Genomic DNA, 25455 nt, shown 5'->3' with positions numbered 1-25455 from the left:
CTCGTTCAGATACGTCTACAGCCTGTTCAGTGAGTCATATAATGTACTGTATATAAAACTATGACTGGAGGGAGAAAGGTCACTAGATCACTATAATACGCTTATTAACCACGCGTATTGAAAAGTCTATGAAGGGGATAAATTCAATGTTCAAAGAATGAAATAGTACCAAAATATCCCCATGTGGTAAAATGTTTGACATTATTTCAGCAACACGGATGTTTCTAGACTGACCTGTGTTAGGTTGTGAGTGAGTTAGAGGTCTATGAAACAGGATTCTCAGTGTTTAACACACTGATTGATGGTCTTTGAGGAGGATTGCTTAGTTTGTATTGCTTTCCTGCCATCTAGTGGACTAAATCAACATGTATGGAGCTTCTCGGTGTAGGGCAGCGTTTCCCAAACTGGGGAACCCAGGGGGTGCACATTTAGTTTTTTGCCCTAGCGCTACACAGCTGGTTCAAATAATCAACTCGTCATCAAGCTTTGATTATTTGAATCAGCTGTGTACTACAGCAAAAACCAAAACATGCACCTTTTGGAGTTTGGAAAATGCTTGTGTAGGGTGAAGATGCCCCTAGACACTGATCTTGGGTTAGCATTTTTCCCCCACTAATAGTTAAGATTAGAATTGGGGGGAAGGGAAGCTGATCCTAGATCTGTCCCAAGGGGAAACTCACTCAGGAGCTATTTCCTATAAGCATAAACTGTTCCTATAAGCATAAACCACAATGCTGTTGAGCTAGCCAATTTAAACCAACAGTCAGTAACTATTTCCTCTCCTTTCCTCTTTCTAGGGCCAGATCATTATGCCATTACAAAAATCAACTGTGGAGGGGACCATAACTTCCTATTGTACTCAGATGAAAAGGTAAAGGACTTCACAGAATAATTTCTCCGCTTTTGGTCATTAACTGATGTAATAGTACAGGGACCGTATTCATAAAGCATCTCAGAATTGGAGTGATCTGGGATCAGTTTAGCCTTTTAGATCATAATGAATAAGATCACATGCACAGGGGGGGCCCTGATCCTAGATCAGCTCTCTTACTCTGAGACGCTTTATGAGTACAGGCCCAGACATTGAATTGAAAGACATTAGATTTTCTCTTTCAGGGATGGGAAGAATATGCTTTAGACCAGGGTTCTCCACCCTGTTCCTGGAGAGCTACCCTCCTTTAGGTTGTTTATCCAACCCCAGTTGTAACTAACCTGGTTCAGCTTGTCAACCATTTCATTAATAGAATCATGTGTGCTAGATTAGGGTTTTAGTAAAAAACCTACAGGACGGGAGCTCTCCAGGAACAGGGTTAGAGAGCTCTGCTATAGACCAAGTAGGGAGGAAGGATGCTAATGTGTTTTCATTAAGTGAGTCAGTTCTAGTTTCCTGCCATTAGGTGGAGCTGTTGCTCCAGTTATTGACCAGCTGGAATGTCTGGACAGTCTCTGCTCTGGACAGAGAGATCTAAGACCAAGGCTGTGTCCCAATTATTTGTCCTAACTCCCAGAATGTGCACCTGTTCACTTGTTTCGAAAGAAAAGACTGGTATAATAAATATGGTGGAAACTCCCTCTAGCCGATGCATCCACCAATCCAAGGCTTTTAGATTTGTGGGAAGTAGTGAATGAGATATCACTGTGATGCACCCCAAGTAGGCTACATCGGTCTACAACGGATATCCTCCTGTTGATTGCCAGGCATGTGACTTGATAACACCAACACACAGATAGATACTCTCCCTACAATGTAATTGGACCTCTCAGAGTATTTATTTTATCTGCAAGCGGGAAAGGGAATGAACCCAAAACACACGTCTCTGGATAGCCTTGTAATGTCTACAGTGGAAGCGCTATCGAGAATAACAATGCTAAATGTAGCCGACTAGCTGATGTGCTACGTTACCTTGACTACCCCCTGACCCCCTTCTCTCCTCTACAGAGTTCCACCGCTCCTGAAGACTTCCGCGTCACTAACATCAGCAGAAGCATCTCTTTGATAAATGATGCCAGTCTGAATACGTGGAGGATGAAACTCCTAGACAGCACAGATTCCACTATCACCAAGTAAGTCAGTGATATGAGTTATTTGGGGAATCGATTCGATTTATCTTGAAAATGTGTTTTTTGTGAACAATTGTTTATCGTTTCCTATGCAGAGAATGACATTTCTTTTAGCAGGACGATGATCCTGTGGTGCCCCTTTTTGGCTTCAGCAGCTGGAAGCTCTATACCACTCTGAAGACTGGTATACGTTTGATCTTGTTTCAATTGATTGATATCATTTCCTGCATTTATGTCTTGGTCTCCCTCTGCTTTTAGTGACGTCATTCTCCTGCTGTCTTCCGCCGCCTGTTGGAACGCCAGCTTCCTGGATGAGAGGTGAGCGTTGATCGACAGCCTATCCAGTTATTTCACCTGTTTGGAAGGAGACCAGGAAAGGAAGCCATGAGTATTGCGTCACACCCGGTATCTCTCTCTTATGTCTTGTGGGAAAAGGCAGAGCGCTCACAGAGGACAAAATCATGTCCTTAATGTCCTTGTCCGACCAACACTCATTCCCATCATGTGCCTACAATTCAGAACTGCTGACCATAGGGGAAGAGACTCCAGGGAAATAATCCTATCTAGACACACTGTACAGACACACTGACATTCCATTAGAGATCCGTGCGGAGATAAAGCGCAGATGGCGTGTATGAGGGAGGGGTGGCCATTTTGTGCTGATTCTCCGCCAGATGCCCATCACTTCATGGGAACGACCCCTAGTTCCGACCCCATCAGCGTAATGGTGTCCTCTAGACTAGAGAAGACCAATAAGCACCTTACTGTATGTCCTGCCCTCTCTGCTAAAGCAGCCTGTCCTAAAACCTACTGGATTTAACAGTTATATAAAACACTGGCAGGTTAAGCCATTAACTCAACTGAGAGGCTGAGAGACTGACAATGTGTTGCTGTTAGTATGTTATGTTCTCAATCTCACATCTGTCATTGTTTGTGGAGGTCACTCATTTGTGATGGCATCATGTGGGTCGCCCAAGAACGGCTGCACGGTGTTCCTAAAACTAATTGGCTCAATTTGGACCCTTAGAGTATGAAACACACACACACACACAGCATGCCACAAAGCTGCCTGATTCCGGTGGGTACAGAACCACTGTTCCCTGGCTAGCATAACGCCTCTCTACTTGTTAGTGCTTATCGTTCTGGTCGGAGTCTCTGTTTACCAAACAGTCACACAAACCCAAATCTGGTTTATTATGGCTTAATTATGTTTTTATTTTTTATACCTGGAGGTTGTCTGTAAATAGTCGCTGTCCTTCATGCCTTTGAGTTTTCTGGGCTTTGTGGTGTTTCTCTCTCTCTCACACACACACACACCACCCCTGGCAGAGTTCACAAGATAAAGCAGTGAATGTGGTTTGGAATGGGCTTAAATACCTGGAGGCTCTGACTAGACTTAATGTATGGTCCCTGTTCATTCCTGGGGGTGTGTTTGTTTTTCTGTTTAGGTCTTAGAGCTACTATACCCTGCAGTGGGCTCACACAACTGCTACATGCCCAGTTAGAATATAAACTAGGGACTATCTAACCCAGAGGAACGTGTTGTGTCTTCTATTCATCAATGGTTCTACACAAAGACATGGATTTAGTCCAGCCATTTATTTATATCTCTGCTGATGAGTTTTAAAAGGGATGTTCTTGTATTTTGAGCGGAACTTCCCTTTTAAGCGCCACAGTTAAAACTGATGAAAAGTCTGGTTTAGTTTATCATGGGTTTTTCTGTTTGGTAATTTTTTGGGGGGGGTTTGGTCTTAAAGGCTCTTTTGTTCTTTGTTTGTTCCCCCAGTGATGACAGCCATTTTAAGACCAACCCTAAAGTCCCTGGCATCGATCTCAACTCGGTCCGCCTGCTGTTTGAGACACTCAGTAAACCGCCCTTCGCCAGACTACTGGAGCAGGTAACGTCTCCACTCTCCTGTACCATGTCTTATCCCAATACCTGAAAGCGGGACCCTCCCTATGCTCAAAAACCTGGGTATGCGTAGTTAAAGTGGCCTCCTCCTTCCATCATCTGCACTGATATGAAAACACAGTGAAAGCAATATGAACGATGACCACTGGGTTTCAGGTCTTTGGTTCTTTCACATAGCAGCAGGGGAAGGAAAGGAGATAAGGAGAAAACACTCTAGACACTAAAGGTGCACTATGTAGAAATCAATCAGCCGTTTCCTGGTTGCTAAAATTCAGATAGTTCGCCTGATTTCAGTTTACGTGACAAAACAAGCAAGTATAGTGTAGGTAATCATTGTACCATCTAAACCGCTGTGAAATATATTTTCCATAACCACAAATATTGGTATTTTCAGCTTTTTGAAGCTTGTGTACAAAACCAAAAGTAAAAGACGCAAAAACTCAACTTAAAAATGGGAAGCATAGAAATAGTGCACATAGATCTACCGCTTCTTAACTTGCTTACAATGACAGATCAATAACTCACATTTATATGTACATTTGGTTGGGTCGCCCAAAAATGACACATTGCAGCTTTAAAGATGGAATCTGCAGTAGGGGAAGCGGCGCCACTGGCCACCCCACCACCGTTGTTGTTTTTGTTGAGCTGAGGAGCGTCGTGCAGCATGGTAAAAAAAAAGAAAGAAGTACATGTGCTCTTCTATCGCCCGTGCAGTGATGGGGAAACAACTGTTGTTTGCAGTAACTCCTTTGTTGTAATATAGAAAACAGACGTGGCTGTTTCACCATTAAATATTCTAGATTTAATTGAGATGTACCCCGGGTTTTGACTGTTAAGCTACTTGGTTCTATCCATCTACTCATAAATGTGTTATGACTGAGCGAATAATAGCATTTACAAATCCCCTTTACAGGGTCATTGTCATGGCAACCCTATCATACAGAGTCGTGGTTTATGTTTTGACTCAAATGCAATATTTGAATCCAAGGACATAAAGCCATTTCTGTCTGTCAACATACTGACTCAAATCTCTAGCCACTTTAATAATTAGAAATTGGATGCAATAAACGTATAACTAGTCACTTTAAACAATGCCACTTTATATAATGTTTACATACCCTACATTACTCATATCATATGTGTAAACTGTACTCTATCCAATCTACTGCATCTTGCCTATGCAACTCGGCCATCGCTCATCCATATTTGTATGTACATATTCTTATTCATTCCTTTACACTTGTGTATAAGGTAGATGTTGTGAAATTGTTAGATTACTTGTTAGATATTACTGCACGGTCGGAACTAGAAGCACAAACATTTCACTACACTTGCATTAACATCTGCTAACCATGTATATGTGGCCAATAAAATTTGATTTGTCTGGTTTTGGAACACCCTTTGACCCGTACACTCTTAGAAAAAAGGGTTCCAAAGGGGTTTTTCGCCTGTCCCCATAGGATAACCGTTTTGGTTCCAGGTAGAACTGTTTTCGGTTCCAGGTAGAACCCTTTTTTGGTTCCATGTAGAACCATCTGTAAAAAGGGTTCTACATGGAACCAAAAAGGGTTCTACCTGGAACCAAAAAGGGTTCTTCAAAGGGTTATCCTATGGGGACAGCCGAAGAATCCTTTAAGGTTGTAGATGGCACCTGCGTCTGTTTGACCTAGCCAGCAACACTTTGGACTGAGCTATGTAGTAGAGTAAAATAGGGGTGTTCAGGGTACACCGCCCGCTACGCTTGGTTTTGATGGCTGGAGAGTATCATAGGCCACGGCATTGAATTCCCATGCCACATATGAACTATGTCCCCCGTTGACTTCTGAAATGGTCCAGCACACATTACACATCATCTCAGTAAGATCAACACATACTCTGCTGGGTTTTGATGGTTTCACGCAGAATGCCTACTGGACTGAGGTCATGACGTTCAGAGCTAGCTAGCCCACTAATAATATGTTAGGTTGAGAAGCCCCAAAATCCCTAACTTGATTTATTGCGTTCTATAAAGATCAGGCAGCATTAGCAACCAGCCAACCACAGGAGGCCTCTCCCAAAACATTTTCCTGTGATGTTTTTGTCCTTTTGCCGAGTCCAGCTAATCCTTTAGATTTTATAAAAAGCTATCCTTGTTCCGACATAATAAAAGATATTGTAGCGTGTTGGTACAGAATTGCAAAGTTGAAAATGCATTTCTTAATCAATATCAAGTATCTCCCAATTCTTCACCATCGGTCAGTTATAGTTTCAATTTAAAAAAACTTCAGGTACTCTACTTAACTCATATCATAATATACTCATTTAGTTAGATCTCCATTAGCAAATGAAAATAACAAGCATTGTGATGTACAGTTAACCGGTTGTACGGACAGCTCTTAGGTGATATTTTGATGGATGATTTTAAAATGATGTATCCATCTCTCCCTCTATCCATGTGTCTCTGTCCTGCCAGGCCACTAAGAGTTTTGAGAGCCTGCTGATCCCCCAGCTGCCCTGTTCTCCCCCTGACGTTGAGGCCATGAGGATCTACCTGATCCTGTCGGAGTGTCCCGCCCTGCACGACTCCAAGAACTACATCACCCTCACCATCCCCCTAGCCATGGCCATACTCCGCCTGGATGCCAACCCCAGCAAAGTGCTTGGTAGGGGGGGAACATAGTTGCATTTCAAGCACACACACATGCACAATCACATGTTAATGTACTATGTACATTGTATGCACACAGACACCCATACGTGCGCACACACATCGACGGGGCTGTAGTGAAGCAGGTCGAGAGCTTCTAGTTCCTCTGTGTCTACATCACTAAGGATCTATCATGGTCCACACAAACCAACACAGTCGTGGCGGGGCACGACATTACCTCTTCCCCCTCAGGAGCCTGTAAAGATTTGTCATGGGCCCTCAGATTCTTAAAGTTTTTAGAGCTGCACCATTGAGAGCATCTTGACTGGCTGCATCACCACTTGCTATGGCAACTGCTTGGCATCTAGCTGCAAGGCTCTACAGAGGGTAGTGCGTACAGCCATGTACATCACTGGGGCCGAGCTCCCTGCCATCCAGGACCTCTATACCAGGCGGTGTCAGAGGAAGGCCCTAAAAATTATCAAAGACTCCAGCCACCCTAGTCATAGCATGTTCTCTCTGCTACCGCACAGCAAGTGGTTCCGATGCACCAAGTCTGGAACCAACAGGAACCTGAACAGCTTCTATCCTCAAGTCATAAGACCGCTAAATAGTTAAATAGTCATCTATCTGGACTATCTGCATTGACCCTTTTTGTACTAACTCATCACATATGCTGCTGTTACTGTTTATATATCCTGTGGCCTAGTCACTTTATCCCTACCTACAGTTGAAGTCGGAAGTTTACATACACTTAGGTTGGAGTCATTAAAACTCGTTTTTCAACCACTCCACAAATGTCTTGTTAACAAACTATAGTTTTGGCATCTACTTTGTACATGACACAAGTAATTTTTCCAACAATTGTTTACAGACAGATTATTTCACTTTATAATTCACTGTATAGCAATTCCAGTGGGTCAGAAGTTTACATACACTAAGTTGACTGTGCCTTTAAACAGCTTGGAAAATTCCAGAAAATGATGTCATGGCATTAGAAGCTTCTGATAGGCTAATTGACAACATTTGAGTACATTGGAGGTGTACCTGTGGATGTATTTCAAGGCCTACCTTCACACTCAGTGCCTCTTTGCTTGACATCATGAGAGAATCAAAAGGAATCAGCCAAGACAAAATTGTAGACCTCCACAAGTCTGGTTCATCCTTCGGAGCAATTTCCAAATGCCTGAAGTTACCACGTTCATCTGTACAAACAATAGTATGCAAGTATAAACACCATGGGACCACGCAGCCTTCATACCGCTCAGGAAGGAGACGCGTTCTGTCTCCTAGAGATGAACGTACTTTGGTGTGAAACGTGCAAATCAATCCCAGAACAACAGCAAAGGACCTTGTGATGATGCTGGAGGAAACAGGTACAAAAGTATCTATATCCACAGTAAAACGAATCCTATATCGACATAACCTAAAAGGCCACTCAGCAAGGAAGAAGCCACTGCTCCAAAACCGCCATAAAAATGCCAGACTATGGTTTGCAACTGCACATGGGCGCAAAGATCGTACTTTTTTGGAGAAATGTCCTCTGTTTGGCCATAATGACCATCGTTATGTTTGGAGGAAAAATGGGGATGCTTGCAAGCCGAAGAACACCATCCCAATCGTGAAGCACGGGGGTGGCAGCATCGTGTTGTGGGGGTGCTTTGCTGCAGGAGGGACTGGTGCACTTCACAAAATAGATGGCATTATGAGGGAGGAAGGAAAATGTTGTGGAAATATTGAAGCAACATCTCAAGACATCAGTCGGGAAGTTAAAGCTTTGTCGCAAATGGGTCTTCCAAATGGACAATGACCCCAAGCATACTTCCAAAGTTGTGGCAAAATGGCTTAAGGACAACAAAGCCTATAGATAATTTGTGGGCAGAACTGAAAAAGCATGTGCGATCAAGGAGGCCTACAAATCTGACTCAGTTACACCAGCTCTGTCAGGAGCAAAATTCACCCAACTTATTGTGGGAAGCTTGTGGAAGGCTACCCAAAATGTTTGACCCAAGTTAAACAATTTAAAGGCAATGCTACCAAATGTTAATTGAGTGTATGTAAACTTCTGACCCACTGGGAATGTGATGAAAGAAATAAAAGCTGAAGTAAATCATTCTCTCTACTATTATTCTGACATTTCACATTCTTAAAATAAAATGGTGATCCTAACTGACTTAAGACTGAATTTTTACTAGGATTAAATATCAGGAATTGTGAAAACTGAGTTTAAATGTATTTGGCTAAGGTGTATGTAAACTTCCGACTTCAACTGTATATGTACATATCTACCTCAATTACCCTGTATCCCTGCACATCGACTCGGTACTGGTACCCTGTGTTTATAGCCAAGTTATCGCTACTCATTGTATATTTACTCCATGGATTATCTTTCTATTATTTTTTTTAGATTTTTGTCTTTGTTGTTGGGAAGGGCCGTAAGAAAGCATTTCACTGTTAGTCCACACCTGTTGTTTACGAAGCATGTGACAATTTAAATTTGACTTGACACAAACATGCAGGTACACCGGCGCACAGACAAATACCCTCATGCACACAAATGTGCTGAACAGTGTTTGATACTGTATAAACTGTACACCTCAGTCTACCACAAATACTCTTTCTCCGTACTGCAGTCAGTCCCAGGAAAATGGCAGTTATTCAACCGTCATAATGGTATACACTTCATGTGTACAGTGCATCACATGGCACTTCTGCCATACTTTTAAATATACAATGTCACAGCAGGTTCCCTTTAAAAGATGCTGGAATGTGATGTGGTGTCTTGTTTTCTGTCTCCCATAGATAACTGGTGGTGTGTTACATTATGGATCCCCATAGATAACTGGTGGTGTGTTATATTCTGGATCCCCGTAGATAACTGGTGGTGTGTTACATTATGGATCCCCATAGATAACTGGTGGTGTGTTTATATTCTGGATCCCCGCAGATAACTGGTGGCGTGTTATAGTCTGGATCCCCGCAGATAACTGGCGGCGTGTTATAGTCTGGATCCCCGCAGATAACTGGCGGCGTGTTATAGTCTGGATCCCCGCAGATAACTGGCGGCGTGTTATTCTGGATCCCCGCAGATAACTGGTGGTGCCTGGTGGACGGCGGTGTGTTCTCCAGGCTGGTGGACATGTATAAGAGCATCGTAGTGTTCCTGTTAACCGGAGGAAAGGCCCTGCTCGTCCCTGTCTTCCTAGAAAACTACACCAGTGCCACGCTAAAGCTTCTAGAGAAACTTCATAAGGTAACGTTTCCTGCTAATGCTCATGGGGAAATTTCATTAGGTCATTCTTTACATAAAAGTTTCTCTAGATACTTCACAAGTTAAAGTTTTAAACTAAAGCTTGTGGAAAAACTTCAAGAGATGTTATGATTCCCGGCCTAAAGCATAGGTCAACTGTGCGAATAGGATCCTTTTTGGTAGGAAACGGGTGTCCAGGAGGAACACATGAGGTGTCCTTTATTAAAGGTTAGGAACACATGAGGTGTCCTTTATTAAAGGTTAGGAACACATGAGGTGTCCTTTATTAAAGGTTAGGAACACATGAGGTGTCCTTTTTTAAAGGTTAGGAACACATGAGGTGTCCATTTTTTTAAAGAATGTCGGTAATGCAAAAAACAAGTTTACAGAATTGTGGGAAAATATCAAGAATATGCATGATATCCTTTTATATATAAATGTATCAAACAGCAAGAGACTTCCTGGTATAAAATAAAGGTAAACAATCATAATGATGGGGGTGTGTGTTCTGAGCAGGGCTGTTGTGCTGCTGTGTGTGTCCAGGTTAACCTGAAGGCCGGGCATGTGGAGTACAACCGCTTCTATATCCCTGACATCACCACCCTGGTGGACATCCAGGAAGACTACCTCAAGTGGTTTCTGAGTAAAGCAGAGATTGTGAGTACTGGAGCTCTCTACGTCTCTCTCTCTCTCCATCTCGCTGTGTCTCTCTCTCTCTCTCTCTCTTCTTGTGACGATGTCGTCCTGTGGAATTTGGTGTGTGTGTGTGTCCAATGATCTAATTCTCATCCTAATCCAATCAAATGCTACTCTCACAGACGAGCCTCCAGCCCCTACCCCTATACCTCTTCCCTCTCTCTCTCACTCCCTCTTTCTCCCTGCATAGTAGAATCTGTCGAACTGTTGTAGGCCCTTTCTAGGAAGAGCACAGAGACTTTGTTGTCCCCACCCTCATATTTTCACCTTTGTGCCTTGTAGCTCTGGCCAATGTCTCAGTAAACTGGTATAGCTAGACAGCCATACCTTTGCCACTAGCCGTCAATCTGAATACACTGTTATGATCCTCTACAATATAGTTTTCATGGGTAAATTGGACAAAACTGAGTTGATGATTTATAATTTTGTTTTTCAGAAAATGAGAACACCAGCAGTACAGGTATACAGGCTGTTTTCTAATCAAATGAGTGTAAATGCCACGTTATCTATATGCTAAGAAAGACATCTCTTCAAACGATAACGTTTCTCTTTTCTTCCCTTCAGAGCTCAGTGACTTTATGTGCCTACCCGTTCATACTGAACGCCCAAGCCAAGACCACCATGCTGCAAACTGACGCTGAGCTACAGATGCAGGTAACAGCCAGGATTGGAAAATATATATGTTCATTTTTACAGATGCTCTGGTACAGAGCGACTTATAGTAGTGAGTGCATACATTTTAATTTGTAATGATCCCTCGTGGGAATCGAACCCACAACCCTGGCATTGCAAGTGCCATGCTCTAAACACTGAGCCACACGGGACCATTTATATAAAAGTTTCCCACTGTTAACTCAAGTTTGGAACTGATTTATGTTGACATTTGCCGTGTTAAAATAACTTGTTTTTATAGACAATGTAAGAATGAATCATGTCCCTTGGAGAGCATTTAATTGCGCTTGTCTTTTTTTTTAAACACTATGTAAAATAAAAATAAAAATCCATCTCCTACACTGGAGGGTGGGGTGGGACATATTTTTGATCGTTTCCCCTGTCTGTGACCTTTTCCAAGATGGCGGTGAGCGGGGCCAACATGCATAACGTTTTCATGCTGCTGACGCTGGAACCCCTCCTGGCGCGGAACCCCTTCCTGGTGCTCCACGTACGCAGGGACCACTTAGTGAGCGACGCCCTGAGGGAGCTCACCATCTACTCCGACGTCGACCTCAAGAAGCCCCTCAAGGTCAGAGTTCAGCACCTCTCAGGGTCACAAAGATCATGTAGTGTGTCGTAAATAGACAGAGATATTTTTTTTAGGAGAGATCTTTGTAATCAAAGAGAAATAAGATAACACTACCAATCATCAATTGTTTGTCAACGGCTGCACATATCACTGTTCTTAGTGCCACTTGAATTACAGAAACTAAGCACATATCACTGTTAGTGCCACTTAAATTACAGGAACTAAGGACATATCACTGTTAGTCCCACTTAAATTACAGGAACTAAGGACATATCACTGTTAGTCCCACTTAAATTACAGGAACTAAGGACATATCACTGTTGTTAGTGCCACTTAAATTACAGGAACTAAGGACATATCACTGTTGTTAGTGCCACTTAAATTACAGGATCTAAGGACATATCACTGTTGTTAGTGCCACTTAAATTACAGGATCTAAGGACATATCACTGTTGTTAGTGCCACTTAAATTACAGGATCTAAGGTCATATCACTTGAAGATGAGAAAGTGATTGATAGAGTATTTGGGCAGGAGTTAGTGCCACTTTAATTACAGGAACTAAGGCCCGCTTTCCCCCCTCTAGGTGATCTTTGATGGGGAGGAGGCGGTGGATGCAGGGGGGGTAACCAAGGAGTTCTTCCTACTGCTGCTGAAGGAGTTGATGGACCCTGTGTACGGCATGTTCACCCAGTACACCCAGTCCAACCTGCTCTGGTTCTCTGATAAAGTGAGTCGTGTACCACTCAGTGGATGCTGTTGAGGGGAGGACGGCTCATAATAATGGCTGGAACGGAGCAAATGGAATGGCGTCAAACAAATGGAAACCATGTGTTTAATGTATTTGATACCATTCTATCTATTCCTCAAAAGCCATTACCACGAGCCCGTCCTCCCCAATTAAGGTGCCACCAACCTCCTGTGTGACCGCTTCTACTGCACAACACTGTACCGCTAACCACGATCTTACTGTGCATATAGGGCTGATGGCATTCATAACATGATATAATAAAACTGTGAACCACTCACACTGCAACACTAACAAATGTTGATAACTGAACATATCTAACTGTAATTATAAACTAGGTGGTTCGAACCCTGAATGCTGATTGGCTGACAGCCGTGATATATCAAACCGTATACCACGGGTATGACAAAACATGTATTTTTACTGTTTTAATTACATTAGTAACCAGTTTATAATAGCAATAAGGCACCTCCGCGTTGCGTCGTGCCTAAGAACAGCCCTTAGCCGTGGTATATTGGCCATATACCACAACCCCCCCGAGGTGCCTTATTGCGTAAATATAGTGCTGATGTTACTGATAATACTGTGTAAAAAAAAATAAGCTAAATAAATAAAACACTGTACTTGAAAAGGGGTGTAGTATTAAATATTTCTTGCAAGTGCGTTGGAGTATAGTACATGATTCAAGAGAAGTGTATTAAATGCCTTCACTGACCTTGGCAACGGTTGCTAGAGGAATAAAATGAAAAAGGGAAGTGTTGCAAGCGAACAGTGTAGTAGTCTATTGAATAACAGTTTTTTTGGTGTGTTGTTTTTTTAAAATGTTTCCAGGTAAGAACGCATTCTCTTTTACACTAATGACAATAAAACATGTCTAACCGTTAATGGGGGACTGTGACATCTTAGAATTGGCTCTTTGTAGAAAACCAATGTTACACTCTGTCTGACTACATCCTAATTGGCACCCTATTCCCTATATAGTGCTCTATGCCATTTGGGACACAGACCCTATCTATTGTATGAAGCAACACCAAGGTCATATTAGTTGTCAAATCCCTTCTACTCATGTTTTGGAAGCCAGCCAACCACCTCAACTTGTCAGAAGGGTCCATTTCATTATCTTCTACATCTAAACAACATTATGCATTTTCAAAGACGAACAAGGTCACAAACAACGTTTCAAAAATATTTCCAAATGCTCTGAATAGACACGGTTGGTCTTGGTTACCTGAGTATTTAGCTGTTTACCGGTGTCTCATAACGTCTTTTGTCTGTATTTCAATGACCTTTGTTAACCCCCCGACCAAGGCTTGGCTGTGTGGCCTGGCCATTGTGCTGTAAGTTGGATATATTCTATTGTGTGAAGGGACATGCCACTAGGCCAGAAAGGTCATATTTGTTGTTGTGGTTTGTTGAGGGTAGAAATAATTATTGTATTGAAATATGAACCGCTTATGTAATGAGAGCCGTCCTATCGGAGTGAGTTGATGTAGATCAGCGTTTTCCAGGAAAAGGGACGCCCATGCGAGGCAAGGCGACATCGGGAACGTTCACTCACGTATACAAAATAGCAACCTGGGTCGTGGGAAAATGAATGAATGTCTATGAACCCTTTGACACTCACAATTGACAGAGAGTAGTGATTTGAAGGAGGAGCTCAAACGGGGCTGTAACAATAAAATGAAGTGGAATAGGCTCAGAATAGGTTTGTAGGGTTCATCAACAATATTTTGTTAGAAAGGCATAATAGGTAATTATTCATATGTAGCTTGCAGTTTTAATCAGAAACACGTGTAATGAATCAACAACAATTCTGAGTAGCCCAGTAATACATTTCCCAGTTGGTGAACATTATTGAATGAAGTGGTTGAATAAAAACAAATGAAATCTTGGTTTGGATTTAAAAACAGACCTTTGGTGGTATGCCAGCCTACATTTCCATCATAAACAAGGTGTACATCTCAATAGTTTCAAGTCCTTTTGTTTTTTTTTCTCTCTTAATAATGATAAACAGTTATACAACACTTTCAGTAGGCTTCAATCTTGTTGCTTTCACCTCTCCTGTATTTTCTGATCAGCGAGGAACGAGCAACAAGAAGAGGACGTCTCTTAAGACTATTGTTATGCACCCAACAAAGCATTGCCTCTCTATCTAACTTCCTTGTTGTGTCTCTCTCTGTTTGTGCCCAGTGTTTTGTGGAGCACAACTGGTTCAATCTGATAGGGATCATCTGTGGGCTGGCCATCTATAACAGCACCGTGGTGGACCTCCACTTCCCCCTGGTCCTTTACAAGAAGCTACTGGGCGTAGCACCCACTCTGGAGGACCTCAAGGAGCTGTCTCCCACAGAGGGCAGGTAATGTGAATTCATAGCCCAGCCACGAGGCCTCTAGGCTGGGATGGACTTGCATGCTAACTCCCCCTAGCCACATCTTGTTAAAAGTTCTACATGGAAAGTGAGTGTTCTTCATTCATTAAAAACGACTTGGTGTTGAACACAATCTTTTTACTGCCATTAGGTATATTGATTGTCCATGCTGTTTGTATAAATGTATTTCCTCTTGGGTGCGGAGAGATTTAATTCTGGGTTTATTTTTTTAATTCCCCCTTCCCTCCTTATTTGAAAACGTTGTGTAAACTCAACATTTCTTCAGAAGGAAATAATTTAGTGTTGGGCTTAGGGTTGGGCGGCATCCAGATCTTCATACCGTTCCTGTACCATACTAGGGTACATGGTATTACCGGCAGTGCACACTGTTTCTTTCCAAATGCACAAAACAAATTTAGGCAGCAGGGATCTTGATCCAGGAGGAGATTGTTTGTCTCTGCTGTAACTGCTGTGTCAGCGATTACAGCTGGGAGTCTTTCTGGGTAAGTCTAAGAGCTTTGCACACTTGGATTGTACAATATTTGCACATTATTCTGTTGATCATTGCTAGACAGCCATTTTCAAGTCTTGACATAGACTTTCAAACCGATCTTATGAGTAAAAACTGTGACTAGGCCACTCAGGAACATTCAATATCATCTTGGTAAGCAACTCTAGTGTATATTTGGTCTTGTTTTTTTAGGTTATTGTCCTGCTTAAATGTGAATTAGTCTCCCAGTGTCTGTTGGAAAGCAGACTGAAACAGGTTTTCCTCTAGGATTTTGCCTGTGCTTAACTTATTCCATTTCTTTTTATCCTAAACTCTCTAGTCCTTGCCGATGACAAGCATACCCATAACATGGTGCAGCCACCACCATGCTTGAAAATGTGCTACTCAGTGATGTGTTGTGTTAGATTTGCCACAAACATAAAGCTTTGTATACAATACATAAGGTTAATTTCTTTGACACATTTTTTGCAGTATTACTTTAGTGCCTTTTTGCAAACAGGATGCATGTATTCTGCACTGGCTTCCTTCTTTTCACTCTGTCATTTAGGTTAGTATTGTGGAATAACTACGATGTGGTTGATCCATCCTCAGTTTTCTCCTATAACAGCCATTAAACTCTGTTTTATAGTCACCATTAGCTTCATGGCGAAATCCCTGTGCCGTTTCTTTCCTCTCATGCAACTAAGTTAGGAAGGATGCCTGTATCTTTGTTGTGACTGGGTGTATTAATACACCATCCAACGTGTAATTAATAACTTCACCATGCTCAAACGTCTTCACCATGCTCAAACCAATCTGGAAAACCTCTCTGGTGTTGTGGTTGAATCTGTGTTTGAAATTCACTGCTCGACTGAGCGACCTTACAAACAATTGTATGTGTGGGGTACAGAGATGAGGTAGTCATTCAAAAATCACGTTAAACACTATTATTGCACACGGAGTGAGTCCATGCAACTTATTATGTGACTTGTCAAGCACATTTAGGCTTGCCATAACAAATGGGTTGGATACCTATTGACTCAAGATATTTTAGCTTTTAATTTTTTATTAATTTGTAAAAATTATTGACATTATTGTGTATAGGGCAGTGACACAAAATCTCAAAATAATCCATTTTATATTCAGGCTGTAACACAAAGAAATGTGGAGAGAGTCAATGGGTGTGAATACTTTCTGAAGGCACTGTACTGTACATCACCCAGCGGTTGGCCTAGGGTCTAATTGTCTGTAGATGGTCCGGAGGTTAGTGCTGAAGCTTTTTATCCTTAGATTACCATTCTGAGGGCTACAATTAGGGCAGTGCATCGGCCCTTGAGCGTGTCACAGTAAAAGACAGCCTTCTTTAAGGAGTTGGCTCCCTTGGGAGTGTTGGGCCACAAAACAACCCAGACGATGAATAGTGTCTTGTTGTTTTCTTGGCCTGACGTTTGGGTACACTTAAGACCGAGGCAGTAGAGTGTCGACACAGCTGTGGGTTTTGAAGTAAGTGTTGGTGAAGAAGGAAGCGAAATGAATGACAGTTGGTTAGTCATTTGGTGTGTTTCTTTACTCTAGTATTTCTGTGTACTCCTAGTACTCTGAATTGAAATAAGATAAATAAAAAAATTAACTAGGAAAGTCAGTTAAGAACAAATTCTTATTTACAATGACTTCCTACCCCGGCCAGACCTGGGCCAATTGTGCACCGCCGTATGGGACTCCCAATCACGGCCGGTTGTGATACAGCCTGGATTTGAACCAGGGTGTCTGTATTGACACCTCTAGCACTGAGATGCAGTGCCTTAGACTGCTGCGCCACTCGGGAGCCCAAAGATAACTGGATATCAAATACAGTTGAAGTTTACATACACTTAGGTTGGAGTCATTAAAACTCATTTTTCAACCACTCCACAAATTTCTTGTTAACAAACTATCATTTTGACAAGTCGGTTAGGACAGCTACTTTGTGCATGACACAAGTAATTTTTACAATTGTTTACAGACATTATTTCACTTCTAATTCACTGTATCACAATTCCAGTGGGTCAGAAGTTTACATACACTAAGTTGACTGTGCCTTTAAACAGCTTGGAAAATTCCAGAAAATTATGTCATGGCTTTAGAAGCTTCTGATAGGCTAATTCACATCATTTGAGTCAATTGGAGGTGTACCTGTGGATGTATTTCAAGGCCTACCTTCAAACTCAGTGCCTCTTTGCTAGACATCATGGGAAAATCAAAAGAAATCAGCCAAGACCTCATAAAATAAATTGTAAACTTCCACAAGTCTGGTTCATCATTGGGAGCAATTTCCAAACGCCTGAAGGTACCACGTTCATCTGTACAAACATTAGTACGCAAGTATAAACACGACGCCGTCATACCGCTCAGGAAGGAGACGCGTTCTGTCTCCTAGAGATGAATGTACTTTGGTGCGAAAAGTGCAAATCAATCCCAGAACAACAGCAAAGGACCTTGTGAAGATGCTGGAGGAAACAGGTACAAAAGTATCTATAGCCACAGTAAAACGAGTCCTATATCGACATAACCTGAAAGGCCGCTCAGCAAGGAAGAAGCCACTGCTCCAAAACCACCATAAAAATGCCAGACCACGGTTTGCAACTGCACATGGGGACAAAGATCGTACTTTTTGGAGAAATGTCCTCTGGTCTGATTAAACAAAAATAGAACTGTTTGGCCATAATGACCATCGTTATGTTTGGAGGAAAAAGGAGGAAGCTTGCAAGCCGAAGAACACCATCCCAACCGTGAAGCACGGGGGTGGCAGCATCATGTTGTGGGGGTGCTTTGCTGCAGGAGGGACTGGTGCACTTCACAAAATAGATGGCATCATGAGGTAGGAACATTATGTGGATATATTGAAGCAACATCTCAAGACATCAGTCTGGAAGTTAAAGCTTGGTCGCAAATGGTTCTTCCAAATGGACAATGACCCCAAGCATACTTACAAAGTTGTGGCAAAATGGCTTAAGGACAACAAAGTCAAGGTATTTGAGTGGCCATCACAAAGCCCTGACCTCAATCCTATAGAAAATTTGTGGGCAGAACTGAAAAAGCGTGTGTGAGCAAGGAGGCCTACAAACCTGACTCAGTTACACCAGCTCTGTCAGGAGGAATGGGCCAAAATTCACCAAACTTATTGTGGGAAGCTTGTGGAAGGCTACCCGAAATGTTTGACCCAAGTTAAACAATTTAAAGGCAATGTAACCAAATACTAGTTGAGTGTACGTAAACTTCTGACCCACTGGGAATGTGATAAAAGAAATAAAAGCTGAAATGAATTATTCTCTCTATTATTCTGACATTTCACATTCTTAAAATAAAGTGGTGATCCTAACTGACCTAAAACAGGGAATTTTTACTAGGATTAAATGTCAGGAATTGTGAAAAACTGAATTTAAATGTATTTGGCTAAGGTGTATGTAAACTTCCAACTTCAACTATACCTACTTCACAGACTACTGTAGTTGAGTACTTTGTGCAGAAAAACTCAACTCCACAACCCATAAGAACACCAATCCAATACACAGCCCATACAAAGCAAGGCAGCACACTCCCATCTTCCCTCCAACTTCAACAGAATGTGCGACATCCCACTTGGCTGCCCTTTGGGCCTGGAGAGAAAGAGGAGTTTATTTTCCGCTTGGCACCCTATCCCTGGCTCTGTTACTCCATGCATACTTCCTGTGTTGTGGTAGGGTTGGCTAGCATCTCCCTAGCAAGCATAGCTTAGCGTAGTCCCCTCCCACACTCTCCATCACTCACGGTCTGTTATTGTCTCCCAGCGTTAACAAAGCATAGCCCTCATTCTCCATCACTGTCTATTATTAGCTCCTAGCATTAGCATAGCATGGCCCCCATTCTCCATTAGTGTCTATTATTGGCTACTAGCATTAGCGTAGCACCCATTCTCAATCACTGTCTATTGTTAGCTGTTAGAATTAGCATAGCCGGCATTCTCCATTACTGTCTATTATTAGCCGCTAGCGTTAGCGCTCAAACAGGCTAGCGCTACAGGAAGCCTTGTTGTTCCCGCTTCTGTTCTATCCCAGATAATCCAGGTGCTTTGGGGACAGAACACAGCTGGCCACCAGGGTAAGCGCTAAAATGTGACGTTAGCGATGTCACTAAATGCTACTGAGGGCAGAGGCCTTAAAATGGAGAGTGTGTTATCCCCAGCTAGGTTAGGGAGAAAGTCTTTAGCGATGGCTGAGGCTGCCAGGGAGGGATGCCGTCCGTGTCAGTGATGAAAAGTGTGCTGGATGAGTCTTTACCTCAAGACGCAGCTATGTGGGAGGAATTTTGATGAGGATGACATTGGTCTTCTATTTCTCTGTCTTGCGTTCCCTCTCCCTCTCTCTAGCCCTCCTCTTTGTTTTCTCACCATAGTGAGACAGAACATTCTCTACGGTCATGTGTTAGTGAATACGTCTCTCTTTCTCTCTCTAGGAGTTTACAACAGCTCCTGGACCATGAGGAAGATGACGTTGAGGAGACATTTTGTCTAATCTTTGCTGTAAGTCCTCACAGGGCCCCCCTGTTGTGAATTGTACCAACTCTTGGGAGATGTCTGAACGCCACACAAAACATAAACCCACTCCCTCCTGAAACACTATGTCATCACCCATTAAAAGATGACTGTACAGAAAGATCTGCACAACATTCAGATGCCAAATCAGATGCTGCAGTAGAAATGGATGATATTTAGTTGCCTGACTGGGTGATATCTAACCCCCTTCCCCCACTGTGTCCATCCCAGATCACCAGAGAGTACTATGGTCTGACGGAGGTGAAGGAGCTTATCCCTGGAGGAGACCGCATCACTGTGGACAAGAACAACAGGTGGGGCCCCTTTATTTATATTTATATTTATATTTATATATATATATATATATATATATATATCTATATATATATATATATATATATATCCAACTGTAACTATATCACATTATAACAACAACACTGACTTTAAAACAGCACTGCAACCGTAAGCTTCTCCCTCTCTATTACATCACGGTCCCCAGATCATGTTTTATTTCACATTTTAAGAACAAATTCTTATTTACAATGATGACCTGTCAAACACATCAATAAACAACATGCCAATAAACAATAATTACACTATTATATCTACAAGTATGTGGTCACCTGCTCGTCCAACATCTCATTCCAAAATCATGGGCATTAATATGGAGTTGGTCCCCTTTGGTGCTATACCAGCCTCTACTCTTCTGGGAAGGTTTTCCACTAGATGTTGGAACATTGCTGCGGGGACTTGCTTCCATTCAGCCAAGAGCATTAGTGAGGTCGGGCACTGATTTTGGGCAATTAGGCCTGGCTCGCAGTCGGCGTCCCAATTCGAGGGGGTTGAGGTCAGGGTGAACTGCTTAGAAGGCCAAAAGTATTGGGACAAGTTCACTTATGTGAATTAAAGTAGCTAAAAGTGAAGTATTTGGCCCCATATTCCTAGCACTATATCAAGCTTGCCACTCTAGTAACCTGTTGGATGCATTTGCAGTTTGTTTTGGTTGTGTATCAGATTGTTTTGCCCAACAGAAATGTAATGGTAAATAATATATTGTGTCATTGCAGTCAGTTTTATTGTATATACGAATAGAATATGTTTCTCTACATGAATGTGGATGCTACCATGATTATGGATAATCCTGAATTAATTGTGAATAATGATGAGGGAAAAAGTTAGATGCACAAATATCAAGATATGCTAACCTCTCACCATTACAATAACAGGGGAGGTTAGCATTTTGGGGTGGGTAGCAGAGTACAGAGCCAAAACAACCAAAACTGTTTCGCTGTCCCAATACTTTTAGAGCTCACTGTATTTTGAGGCCCTTCTGTCACTGACACAGAGTTAGAGCAGCTTATGGAGGAGTCCATTGAGGTAACAGTACGGGGGTGTGCTGGAAGCTTGTGTTGAACAGATGGGGATGTCCCCAGCTAGGATTGGGTTCAGAACAACAGCAGCCCACATCTCTCCACAAATCCTCATTATACTTTGACTAGCCATTTGGCCGTGGGGCCAAATCCTCAGGGCCTCCACCCAGAGAGAGAGAGGGCAAGCGAAAAAATAACCCATTCATCCTGCCAAAACAGAGTCCGACTACATAAGGCCATTTTGAAGGCTGTCTGTTATGACTTGAAATGCAGGCATATCTAGAATTTTCAAGTGGCAGATAGCCTAGTGGTTAAGAGCACAGGACCAGTAACTGAAAGGTCACTGGTTCGAATCCCTGAGGTGACTAGGTGAAAAATCTGTCAATGTACTCTTGAGCAAGGCACTTAACCCTAATTGTTGCTGTGGATAGGACCGTCTACTAAAATGTAAATAAGTGAAAGCATAATGCCAGGAGTTTTTCCTACTTATAGACTCTAACTGCAGCCCAGAGTTTTCCAGGACAGGTCACATGGTCAGGAAAAACTGGGAAACAATGAGTTGAGTCACCTTTCCTCTTCATTACACCGAGGGAGGTTTGTTTATTGTGAGTGGAGTTGTGGAGGCTAGCTTAGCCCACAGATGCTATGGCAAGTTTCCTGCTCCCATTCCTCATTGGCGTTTGTCAGATTGAGTGTTTTTATTTCTAGCTGTGGGGCTCGCCAGTTAAATCTCTGGAGGGAGAGGCTGGGGGTGTGTGTGTGTGTGTGTGTGTGTGTGTGTGTGTGTGTGTGTGTGTGTGTGTGTGTGTGTGTGTGTGTGTGTGTGTGGGAGTAAGAAAGGGAGAGTAGTAAGAAAGGGAGAGTAGGCCAAAGAGCAATGTTCCTATTCCCCTGCAGCTTTCCTGACGTCTCTGTAGCTGGCTGCTACAATATCTGTCAGGAAATCAGGTGGGTGGCCAACCATGTTGCTACACAGAGTTCACACATCCTCCCTGGGCCATGCTGTGCTGAACTCCAGGCCTAACACACACTGCCATCATCATCTTTTCCTCCTCACAGGAACCTCACACAGGGACAAAGTGTGTGTGTGTGTGTGTGTGTGTGTGTGTGTGTGTGTTAAATATCCTATGTGCAAGGGAACAGTTGACTCTCTCTCTGTCTCGTCATGTGCTGTTTTAAAGATAAAGTTCTTTACCAGTTAAGTTCCTGACTAAATGAGAGAAATTAATCTGGTGAAAGTCCCATCCTTTAACTGGCATAGTTGTTTATTACTAGGATGAAAGTATTAATGAGTAGAGCTCCAATCCACATTGCAGAATGCACAGTACCCAGCCCCTTAATAGTTACTAAATTCAAGATGGGTGTCTCAGTCCCATGTCATCTGGTAAAGTTTTGGATCTCAATTATAGATGGTTATGGTGGTGGGTTATGTATGGTCTATTTTAATCTGTTTTGATTGGCCGGTGCAGTGGCCAAGGGTCTCCAATCTGCCCAGTAGGGCGTATCTCCAGAACACAGAACACCTCCCCTGTGACACCTCCTCCTGGGAGAGACCGCTAGATTGCGTCACAAATGGCACCCTAATCCCTTTAAAGTAGTGCACTATATAGGGAATTGGGTGCCATTTGGGACACAGCCTTAGTGCTGCTCTCACTGCTATTCTCTATCCTCACAACTCCCTATTCCCCTCCTGAGGGGATAGGCCTGCCTTGAGAATGAAGCTATACTGACAGTCACAGGAACAGCATGTACAGTCGCAGCTCAAAGGAAAATTTCACCCAAAAACTATCTTTTGGTATTTGTTTCATTCGTCCATTGTTGACAGAGTCCCTAAATGTTTTGCTTGTCAGCAATCAAGTTTTCAAGATATGTAATGTTCAAAATACAGAAATCATCCCTCGATGATGAATTTTGCATCATATGATTAATTTTAATAACAAACTTGTTAATCAAATAATAGAGTAATGACAAACCAAATCAAAAGGCCACTCTGTCTGAGTATAACTTATTCAATCATCAAACTGAAGCAAAGTCCTTTGTTTAAACAGTTCTACGGCGCTTGGATAGTCTTCAGCAGCTCCTGCTGCTCTCCATGTGGGGAAACCATTCATTTAAACCATGATGCCACTCAGGCCAGATGACCTGTAGAGCAGTGGGTTATGGGCCATGTAGTCTTCACCATGATGACCATCTTAGGGCTGACAACCCCTCTGTGTGGCATGGCCGTAGGTGGAGGGGCTTGTCACATCACGTGTGTGTGTTTGTGTCGTATTAGTGCAGCAACATGAGACAGGCAGGGGTTTAAGCAATAACAAATTAAATGGTTACAGGGAATTACTCTCACTCGAAAATCATATGAAGATGGCATAAGTCATGGCAAAATGTGTAGAATATCAGTAAATTAGCTTTGAAGCGGCAAACATTTCTATCCACCCCATCGCAAAATGTGTATACGTGCCGGAAATTGGCTTTTAAATTATAACATTTTCTCTCCGTCCCATGTTAAATAGTAGAATTTCATGAAATTAGTTTCACAACTGCAAAACTTTCTCTCTGCCCCATGGCAAAATGTGTAGAATTGCAGTAAATTATTCAAATGTAAAATGTTTCTATCTGCTGCCAAGAGTGCTTGCATACGGCCCACAAAAGGTTAGGGCTGGCCCTGGCTATTAACTACAACCAGACTACTGATTGCATCTCTAAAATTAGGATGGTAAACAGTATGGCCACTCAATATTCTTTGTGTTATGTCTGTCTGTGTGTCTGTGTCAGGGAGGAGTTTGTGGAGGCCTACCTGAAGTACATGTTCAGGGACTCGGTGAGCGAGCTGTACCAGGCCTTCTCCTCTGGGTTCCTGAAGGTGTGTGGTGGGAAGATCCTGTCGCTGTTCCAGCCCTCCGAGCTTATGGCCATGGTGGTGGGAAACAACAACTATAACTGGGAGGAAATGGAGAAGGTGAGCTTTAAAGCTAACGCTCGTGCTAATGGTAGGTGATACGGAGCTAACCCTAATGGTAGGCGATGGAGAATGTGAGTGCTAATGCTAAGCTAACCCTAATGGTAGGTGATGTAGAATGTGAGTGCTAAGCTAACCCTAGATGGTAGATGGAGAATGTGAGAGTGAATACACCCCAGGGCAGTCAATCACGGAGTCAAACATCCATGGAAAACACTGGTGTTAACACTACATACTGTTACCGGAGAACATCAAAATGGGGGGGTGTAATATAATAAAACAGTTGATGCCATACTGCAAAGCACAGTGTCAAAACTAATCAAAATAATTGATCACTAAAATGAACCTGTCTTGACCAGGCAGTTTCCGAGAGCATAGCCAATTAGACAAAACCCCAGTCAGAAACCAGGAAGTTTGAGCGTCTGCCTGGTCAAGTTCGAACGTCGGGACATGTATGGCTCGCTGAGGGCGGAGCCGAGGAGGGCATGGGGATTAGCCATTGGCTAATGGAGGAAGTTAAAAAGGTCAAGGTCACCGTAAGTAATGTGCACTGGGCTTCTCCTGGATTAGTTTGTTTTTAGCGTGTTGATGTCTTCAGATGACTGTAAGGGGCCTGTGATCTGTGTTTACTGCGAGTGTCGTGTGCAGGATATTGACAACATGATGGGGACTCTTGCGTAAGCAGGGTGTTTTCACTGCACTGCTCAGAATGTGGGAAATGTGTATGAAGTTTGAACGCTGGGGTTAGGTTAGGCTAGGTAAAGGGTCTGCACACAAGTGCGCGAGTGTATGCACCACACACACAGAGCCACACACACACACACACACACACAGCTCTGTGAGGAATTCCACAGGCTGTCACATATGAAGGAATCATGTTCTAACTCTGAATAACACTTAATGATAGTGACGAAGTAAAATGCTTTATAGGAATCATACCAGTTGGCCAACTTCAGTTACATAACTGTCCTTAATATAATAGAACCATATTATGTTGTTTTGGCTTTTCTACTACAGAATGCGGTTTACAAAGGAGAGTATTCAGCCACTCATCCGACTGTGAGGATGTTTTGGGAGGTATTCCATGAGTTCCCTCTGGAAAAGAAGAAGCGGTTCTTATGTAAGTACTAAGTAGAGCCCTCGGTTCTTATATAAGTACTGAGTAGAGCCCTCGGTTCTTAAGTAGG

The 25455-nt window shown here is 42.6% G+C and overlaps 1 protein-coding gene across 3 annotated transcripts in view; it reads left to right on the top strand.

Moving 5' to 3' along the window:
- The window catches only part of LOC106610261 (putative E3 ubiquitin-protein ligase HERC3), a 35505-nt gene that overhangs the window by 7529 nt on the left and 2521 nt on the right, over positions 1–25455 (top strand). The window contains exons 9-24 of one of the 3 annotated variants that reach the window (XM_014209505.3): positions 798–871; positions 1940–2064; positions 2320–2379; positions 3848–3959; positions 6426–6615; positions 9689–9852; positions 10393–10506; positions 10982–11005; positions 11110–11199; positions 11618–11788; positions 12373–12516; positions 14725–14891; positions 19864–19930; positions 20174–20256; positions 24085–24268; positions 25286–25388. In XM_014209505.3, the coding sequence (XP_014064980.2) occupies positions 798–871; positions 1940–2064; positions 2320–2379; positions 3848–3959; positions 6426–6615; positions 9689–9852; positions 10393–10506; positions 10982–11005; positions 11110–11199; positions 11618–11788; positions 12373–12516; positions 14725–14891; positions 19864–19930; positions 20174–20256; positions 24085–24268; positions 25286–25388 (1872 nt within the window). The other 2 variants (XM_045722816.2, XM_082978445.1) reach the window with 2 other exon arrangements.

Source organism: Salmo salar, chromosome 08 (genome assembly GCF_965601325.2).
Source record: "Salmo salar chromosome 08, fSalSal1, whole genome shotgun sequence".
In the NCBI taxonomy this organism is placed as follows: Eukaryota; Metazoa; Chordata; class Actinopteri; order Salmoniformes; family Salmonidae; genus Salmo; species Salmo salar.
The sequence above is the reverse complement of the archived record's forward strand: the minus strand, read 5'-3'. Positions and strand labels throughout refer to the sequence as shown.